We start from the raw sequence: 9,185 nt of genomic DNA, 5'->3' as shown, positions 1-9,185 counted from the left end.
CACCCCGTACTAACAGAAAGCAAAAAATTATAAACTGCCATGGCTACAAAGGGATGAATTCAAACAGATATCAGCACATTTATCCCAACTTAAAAAAAAAAATTGTCAGAAATAATTATGGTCACTACGGTCGAATTATTTGTGGATAAGCATAAATCTGTTCACAGAGGAAGAGCCAATTAGTAAAATTTACAGGTGCTGTACGCTCACCTGCTTCTGCAGTGCTTCTTCTATACATTTATGTGTTAGGTTGAACACGTGTTTCAGGAAAAAGCAAGCAGGAGAAGAAAAGAAAAAAGAACTGCTGGAGACAAGTAATTTCTTTGCAAACACTAAGGCCCACATATCAGAAATCAAAACACAGTTAGGAAAGAATGGCAAGTACCCTAATATGACCCTGAAAGTCAGGGGGTCACACAGGTGCCAACTGCCGCTGTGGGCCCCGAGTGAGAAAGGCAGCTGCAGGGTTCCCTTGAGACAGGGCAAACATAGAACTATAGAATCATAGAATCACCGGGTTGGAAACGATCTCTGAGATGATCGAGTCCAACCATTCCTATCTGCCATTAAACAATATCCTTAAGTGCTTCATCTACCCATATTCTAAATAGCTCACTGGTGAAAACAGTGACCAAGAAGGCCAATGGCATCTTGACTTGTGTCAGAAACAGTGTGACCAGCAGAACCAGAGAAGTGATTCTGCCCCTGTACTCGGCACTGGTGAGACCATACCTCCAATACTGTGTTCAGTCCTGGGCCCCTCACAAGAAGGATGTTGTGGCTCTGGAGCATGTCCAGAGAAGAGCAACGAAACTGGTGAAGGGGCTGGAGAACAAGTCTTACGAAGAGTGGCTGAGAGAGCTGGGGTTTTTTAGCCTGAAGGAGGCTGATGGGGAGACCTTCTCACCGTCTACAACTACCTGAAAGGAGGTTGTGGAGAGGAGGGAGCTGGCCTCGTCTCCCAAGAGTCGGGGGACAGGACAAGAGGGAATGGCCTCAAGCTCCACCAGGGCAGGTTCAGACTGGATATCAGAAAAAAAATTTCACAGAAAGAGTCATTGTGCACTGGAACAGGCTGCCCAGGGAGGTGGTGGAGTCACCATCCCTGGAGGTATTTAAAAGACAGGTGGCACCTTCCCTGGAGGTGTTTAAAGGACGGGTGGATGAGGTGCTGAGGGGCACGGTTTACTGTTTGTTAGGAATGGTTCGACTCGACTATCCTGGAGTTCTTTTCCAACCCGGTGATGCTATGACTCTATGACCCCGCAGCCCCCCCGCCGGCTCCCTACGGGCGGCGCTCGGTGCGGGACCAGCCGGACACCCCGCACCCTGGGCGGCCCCGGGCGGGGCGGCTCCCCGCGGGCGGCGGGCGGAGCCGGCGCTGGCGGCGCGGGGCGGCCCCGGCCTGGCAGCGGCAGCGGTAGCGCCGGGCGGGCATGGGGACCAACGCGCCGCCCTGCCGGGAGCGGCTCGCCCGCGGGCCACACGTAAGTCTGAGCTTTCCCCCGGCTCCCGAGGCAACGCCTGCGGGATGCGGGAGCCGCGCTGTGTCGGCGGAGCCCCGGGCAGCCCCCGGGGGCAGGTGGCGGCTCCGGGGGCGAGGGACGCGGCTCGGCAGCTCCGTTTGTCCATCCGGCGCCTGGGCTCCGCGCTTGGAAGTTCTCCGGGGAGCGATGCTAAATGGTTGCCTGTTTGTGCCCGTTCTCACTGTTTTGGTGATGAATTCCATAGAAAACTACGGGAAGGTGGTGACCTTCCCAAAGCTAGGACTCTGTTCCCTGTCATTGTCCCTGCCCGTGGCAGGGGGTTGGAACTGGGTGATCTTTAAGGTCCCTTCCAACCCAAACCGTTCTGTGATTGTATTATTCTTTCATTCTGTGATGATTGTATGGTTGTATGATTCTCTGATTCCATGATTGTATGAGTCTATGATTCTATGATTCTTTGAGTCTGTGGTTCTGTGATTGTGTGATTCTATGATTGTATGATTCTATGATTGTATGTTTCTATGACTGTGTGAGTCTATGTTCTGTGATTCTATGGTGGTATGATTCTGAGATTCTGTGATTCTACGATTGTATGACTCTATGACTATGATTCTGTGATTCGATGATTCTATGAGTGTGACGTCCTTATCTGTTCTTTGGGAGATGAGAGATTAGGTTTGGACTCGCTCATGTTGTGAGACTACCTGGACAGTGGTCATGGCAGAGTTTTACGATTATTATTGTATTGTGTACAGTTCTGGAATCCTCAGCATAAGAAAGATATGGAGCTGTTGGAACGGGTCCAGAGGAGGACTACAAGGATGATCAGAGGGCTGGAGTGCCTCCGCTACAATGACAGAGAGTTGGGGTTGTTCAGTCTGAAGAAGAGAAGGCTCCGAGGAGACCTTACAGCGACCTCCCAGTACCTGAAGGGACTACAGGAAAGCTGGGGACGGGCTGGTTGCAAAGGCTTGTAGAAATGGGACTAGAGGCAATGGAGAGGGGCAGATTTAGACTAGACATAAGGAAGAATTTCCTCGCTGTGAGAGTGGTGAGGCACTGGAATGTGTTGCCCAGGGAAGTTGTGGCTGCCCCATCCCTGGAGGTGTTCAAGGCCAGGTTGGATGGGGCATTGGGCAGCCTGGTCTGGTGGGAGGTATCCCTGCCCTTCGCAAGGAGGTTGGAACTGGGTGATCTTTAAGGTCCCTTCCAACCGAAACTATTCTATGATTCTATGATGAATCAGGTGGATAGTTGTTTTTTTTTTTTTAATGTACCAGTGCAATGCAGTATAGCCTCAGCGTGCCAGGTGCTGCACAGGCACAGTAGAAAGAAAGGCATAGACCCTCAAAGGATTCATATCCAAGCAGAACACGGACATGAGGCGGGAGAAGAGGCACGAACACAAGCAGGGTAATAAAGGGGCTTGAGACCTCTGGGGTAATTTTTTAGGTAGCTCTTCTCAGAAGGCATTCAGCTAAGAAGTGAAATGAAAGTAACATTGAGGGACAGGCAGAGGCATACAATAGGGACAGCGAGTCCAGAAAGGTTGGGAAAGTGGCATTGGACAGAGGGCTGAAGAGCCAGCCAAGACCTCTGGGGTGGTCCTGATTCTTTGCCCCTTGGCCAGCACTCCCTCTGCAGGAAGTACTAGTGCTGATGCTGTTGCCCCAGGTTGTTCACTTAGCTGTGTTTAGGGCAGGTTTTGTGGCTGCCTATCTGCAGTTTTATGCTACCAGGGGATATGGCTTTCTGTATGGAGGAAAGGTGTGGAAAAGGCATCAGAGGTGATGTGTGCCAAAATACAAAAAGAGGTGTGCATCTATTATGCAAAGAAGGCTTGTTTCATTTGAATCTGAATGTTTTACTGTGGCAACGCCTATTTCTCCGAAGTGTTTCTTTACCTATCCTTCCTTTCTTCTTGCCTCCCAGAGAGCTTTGACTTCAGATTTGGCTCCAGGTCTCCGTGAGATCTGGAGGTGTTGAGGAACAATGGAAACCTTGGATATTCTCCAATGAAGGCTTCCATCTAGGAGTCAGATTTAGGCTTTAAAGAAATGGATTTTCAACAAGCACTGAAAACATGTCCATTGTCCTTATTTTTAAGTAAGAAATTAATTGACAACATTTTTTTCCCCTCCTGTAGCAGTGTTTCCCTATGGTGCTCTAAGTCCCAATGTGACACTGCTGTATCAGTACATCAGATGATAAAGAGTAAACTAGCTTAGGGACAGAGGTGGAAATTAACAAAGCTCTGTATTCGTATTGAGGAAATCAAGGGCACTAATGGAAGTGATAGGACATCTGCATGTCTCCCAAGGCTTTAAATTAGAATGTTAGTATATAAAAACTAATTGAACTTTTTGACTTGGGAGCACTCATCTACTAGAAGATTTCTAACCTCTTCTGCATTGCTCCTTTAGCGTATTGTACTTACCAAGCCTACCTGCATCCTGGAGAACTTTAGCTTGTCAGAAGCTTGGCAGCACACACTAGGGTACACAATTAAGGAAAGGAGATTCCTATCAACACTGAGCTGCTCAGGGAAAAGGGATTTTTATGTACAACTTAGACCTGACCAGACTCAAGGATCTCTATAATCTTTTCCATAAGCCAGCATGATTTCACGTGGTAGAAGTCAATCATAGAGATTCTCCCACTAATTACTTAGATTTGAAAATACAAAATGCCCTTTTGAAAATCCTGTTCAAATTGGATGCTTTTTTTTACATTGTAAAAGATTCTTGCATTGCGAAAGATTAAGATGGCTCATAGAACTTTGCATGAGAAAATACAGGCATGAGAGCATGCTACACAATGTCAGTATTTCATGAAAGCCTTTCCGAGATACACAAGGAGGTTTCAGAAAGCCCAGGAAAAGTAAGAGGGAGAGCCTCTCATGACAGGGAGTGTCACTAGCCAAATGGCAAGGGCACTCAGGCTGAGTTTCTTTGAAATGTTTCTTCAGAAGCTAGGCAAGTCAGAAAGTGATCTGTAAGCAAATGGTTTTGAGTAACCTCCTACATCCTGATGTGCAGAGACACGTGGAAAAGAGACTGCTGGTCTCAATAGCGTATGGTCATCCTGGGCGGATCTGGCATAGCCTATGGACATGTGTGCTGAAGTTAGCGTGCCTTTTGGGAAAGTTGCTCTTACTGCAAAATCAGGGAATATTTTAGCAGTTGGTTTTATTTCTTTGTAATTCTGGACCCGCTTTTGTTAAAACATCTAATGATAATTAAAGCTTTAATTAAAGAACATGCCTAGCAAATCCAGCTGAGCAAATCAGACTGTCCTGACAGTTAAGTCTGAGTAAGAGCTGAGTCAGATGCTCTTCAAATGACACTTTCCCCAGGTAAGTATCAAAATAAGGGAGGAAAGAACTAAATGGCCATTTAACATGTGAGGGTTTTGTTCTTTCCTAAATGTCATCCTAGACTTCAAAGATTTGCTCTTCATCATCTACAAGATCCTGGCTTCCTGTCCAAGTAAAGAACATTTACAGGTTTGTTGGTTGAAGGCTTTGTATGGACTCTTCAGAAATAGTACCTCTTTTAAAATGATGTGCTTGTTTTTACTTTTCCTGGACTTACGCTTCTTGTTTGGAAAAACAAACCCCTCTTTGAAGTTTGCTGGTAATGAAAATAAGGGCTATAGATACTCCAAAGAAAAAATGAAGACATTTTGATCTTGACCCAGAATTAAAAACAAAGATGTACCACTGTGTAATGCCTGTTACAGAAAACTCTGCACTTTTGGTTGGCATTTGAGCCTTCCATAGCATCTCTGCAGGCTTCTTCAAGTGGAAGTTCTTAAATTGTTTCAGGGAATTGTAATAGCCACATAATAGTTTAGGATTTAAGATTGCTATAAAAATCACATGATTAAAGAAGACATTTGAAAAATTCATCTAATGATACCCAATGTGTTACAAAGCTTCCAAGACAGATGCATTTATCCTTTGGTTAGTGAAAAGCTACAGCTACACTTCTTTGCCCAGTTCATATTCTCTGTCACTCAAAATTTCCTCAGGTATCTTTGGAAGTGTAAATTGTCCGTACGCTTTGTACTGTAACCATCTTTACACTCCTGTTTTCTTCTTTAATCACATTTTATGTCTTAGTGCAGTTAATAGCCAAAGTGCACAAACTACACACAAAACAATTTTAATATGGAAAATAATATTGTTATTGTTTTTTAGTCCCAATCATTAGATCATTACTTCATTACTTCACATTAGATCATTACTTCACAGATTGTTGTTTGTAATTATGTAGTAGCATTAGTACCTCTTAAAGTTAGAAATTAGGAATTACCAGTGAAGACCTAATATTTCAAATATTTGTCAGTGAGAGACACACTGAAAAACACACCTGCATGCTAGAAGGATGCCATAGAGCCTCAGAAGGGATAAGAAAGAAGTGAAAAAGAGATACTAGTTGAACAAGGAGAGCAAAAAGGAACCTCCAGACCTGTTTGCAACACTGGAAGCATTTATTAATAGTGAATAGAGACCAGAGTTTGATACAATATTCCTCTGTACTCTCATCCATTTAACTTCTTTTTTTCAACACTGTATATCAATTTAAAGTGGAAAAATTAGGTAATATTATCACTAGATGATAATTTCTGGCTCCTCTCTTCCTTTGCTCCCAGCTTCTGGCCTGTTGGACTTACTGCTCCAAGGCAGCACAGCTCTTGCACCTTTGTTAAAGCTCACAAGCCTGCACAGACTTGCATGCACAGCTGCTCCTCTGTGGACAGACAGCAGTCCACCTTTAGTCCATTTCTATCCACTGAAAGGGAGACTGGAGTGAGGGTGGAGGTCTGTGTGATGCAGAGCTGAACACAAGATTAGAACCACAGAACTGCTGGTACATGGTAATTTTGCTATCTTTAATCTTTAAAATTGTCATAACGCAGTTGGAATTAAGCAGAAATTATGTAAGTTTAGTTTCCACTGAAATCTGGATAGATATTTAAGCTCAGTCTTGCAAACTTGCCTCTTTAAAGAATTGTAAACAATGTGTTATTGTGATAACAGCTCCAAGTGACCGGAACCAAGAAGGCTTAACAGAACTTGCTTTATGGTCTTTTGCATGTGAGAGCCATTTGCATCCAGATAAGCTGGCTATTTATTGTCCATGATTTCCTTGACCAAGTGTGTAAAACAAATAACTGTCCCACCCATAGCTGAGGTGGAAACTGGGATCTGGCATTTGGAAAACTTATCCACTGTACTTACCTGGCACTGATAGGTGTTCCAGTCAAGCTAATTCCTTGCTGGCATTTGTCCAAATACTCTGAGTATCTGCTGCGGCGCTATTAATTCCTGTTTGGACATACCTCAAGTCGTTTTAAGTAAACTGTGTTATCTGCTGATCAGATGTGTTAGATGCACAGCACAGGCATCAGTGCAATAAAAGGGAGAATTCAATCACTAGAATCACTCCAGCCTAGGCTGCCATCGTTGTTCAAGACCAACTGGTTTGAAGCCAGCTTTGGTATATTGAATTGTGTCATATTTCTCAGTGGATGTTTGATGTGTGCCAACAATCACCAATAGCAATCATATTTATTCCAGAAAGACTGGACAGGAGTGGAGCTTCAGTAAGAAGAGACAAATTATAACTGTAAGAGCTTTCAATCCGAGTAAAGAAAACAGACCCTTTTGAAGATTAAACAATCACACAAGCACAGTGAAACACATGATGACAGTAGAAAATAGGTCAGTTCCACTATTTTATTTTTACAGAGAGGGGGCAGGAAAGAAAAGTGGAGTGGGTTTTTTTTCAGCTGAAATTAAGGTAAAGTACAAGATCTTAAAGACTGAACAAACTGAAAAAAATCCTATAGAGTTTTCCCAGCACTCTTGCCAGTTGCTTTGTATGGGTTTCAGGTAGATACTATCTCCCTGCCCTCCCCGGCCCCTCTGACAAAGGAATTCCTTAGAACAGAGCTTGCTTTTCATACCATGCCTCATAGAAGTCGCACCATAGAAGTCCACCTAGTTACTGGAAACTTGACTCAAATTTTATAGGTAAATGCAGTTCTACTGTCATACACCGGGCATCAGTGTATTTCATCTTTTCAGTAAGAAATAAGGGGCTGTTAATAGAGCATTGGCAGCACTAAAGAAAACCCTGTGATATTTTTTAGCTAATTCCCAGTCATTTCAATGAGATTCACAATTCTGCTTGTTAACTGGGAGGTTGATGCATCTGTTTTTAACATAAAATCATAGAATCATTTAGGTTGGGAAGGATCCTCAAGATTGTCGAGTCCAGCCATTAACACTGCCAAGTCCACTAAACCATGACCCTAAGCACCATGTCTACACAGCTTTTAAATATCTCCAGGGTTAGCGACTCAAACACTTCCCTGAGCAGCCTGCTCCAATTCTCAACAACCCTTTCAGTGAGGAGGTATTTCCTAATACCCAATCTAAACCTGCCCTGGTACAACTTGAGGTCATTTCCTTTCATCATATCACTTGCTGCTTGTGAAAATAGACCAACACCCACCTCATTACAACCTCCTTTAAGATAGATGTAGAAAGAGATAAGGTGTCCTCTCAGCCTCCTTTTCTCCAGGCTGAACAACCCCAGTTCCCTCAGCCGCTCCTCACAATGCAGCTGTGCTAGAATCTTCAGAAGTTATTTGTTTGGCTGTGTCAGAAGGACTTGCTCTTCTGAAAGTGCTATGACCTTTACTTTTAAAATTCAAATCACTTTCAAGTGTTTAAGGCTGGACAGTACATGCACAGATTCTTCTAGCTGCTTTTGAAAATCTTAGCCTCGGTTTTCACTTTCTTACACCAGATCAGCAACTGATTTGATCGCAGTGCTGTCTTCCACAGCACTCATTTCCTGGACATAGTCATGCGCTAACAAATGCCTTGTCAGACCACATGCCATTCAGCACCTTTTACCTCTTTCAGGATGGGTTTCCAAAGAGTATGATCTTTGAGGCAGCTGCAAACTGAACGAGATGATCTGTCCTTCTGTTCAAGTCTCAAGCAGCATGACCTCTCTAGAAAAAAAGAGCCTCATCTCCAGCATTCCCTAATTTTTTGTGTATTAGCGTCCTTTGATCCCTGCAGGTCTGTTACCATTTCTGCATGGATTTTTGATGAGGAGATGGCCAATGAACTAATGTGAATACTGAGACTCTACTCCTTTATTGAGCCCCAGTAGTGCCTCAGGGTTTGTGAAGGACAGGTCATCTTCACAGTATCACTACAGATTTTGAGCAGCAAAGGGTAAGGCTGGCTGGAGTGGGCAAATTATGGGCTGAGGTTTCTTCTCCCATCTCATCTTCCTGGACAGCATTTATCTTTCTGGTGGAGAGACTTGGGGCATTGCTCACTCAGTAACACAAGATAAATTTCATCTGGTGTATGTAATATGTGAAGTCTGTTGGGGAGAGAGAACCAGAAGCAGTACAAACTTTCCCCCTTCTGCAGCTTATGCTGCAAGATGCTGAAACACCACTCGAACATTTCTTGGAAAAAATGTTGTACTGATATTGTTGTGAGAATAATTAACTCTCAATGCAGTTGCTTCTAGCTTCATAAGTATTAGTATCATTATGAATTTGTAAATACGTATACACTTTAATACACGCATGCTCAAATATGATTCAGGCTCTTCTTCGGCATTTTGCTTCAGTGAAACCAGCTGTAGATATAAATGTGAA

The 9,185-nt window shown here is 43.8% G+C and overlaps 1 protein-coding gene across 1 annotated transcript in view; it reads left to right on the top strand.

Moving 5' to 3' along the window:
• Positions 1-1,357: 1,357 nt before the first annotated feature.
• GNE (glucosamine (UDP-N-acetyl)-2-epimerase/N-acetylmannosamine kinase) overlaps positions 1,358-9,185 on the top strand; it is a 31,602-nt gene continuing 23,774 nt past the window's right edge. The window contains exon 1 of the mRNA XM_054053394.1: positions 1,358-1,487. Within this exon, the coding sequence (XP_053909369.1) occupies positions 1,437-1,487 (51 nt within the window). The 5' untranslated portion in view covers positions 1,358-1,436. The remainder of the gene's footprint in view (positions 1,488-9,185) is intronic.

The sequence above is a fragment of the Cuculus canorus genome, chromosome Z (assembly GCF_017976375.1).
Source record: "Cuculus canorus isolate bCucCan1 chromosome Z, bCucCan1.pri, whole genome shotgun sequence".
Lineage (NCBI taxonomy): Eukaryota > Metazoa > Chordata > Aves > Cuculiformes > Cuculidae > Cuculus > Cuculus canorus.
Note: the sequence above shows the minus strand (reverse complement) of the source record. Positions and strands in the feature narration are given on the sequence as shown.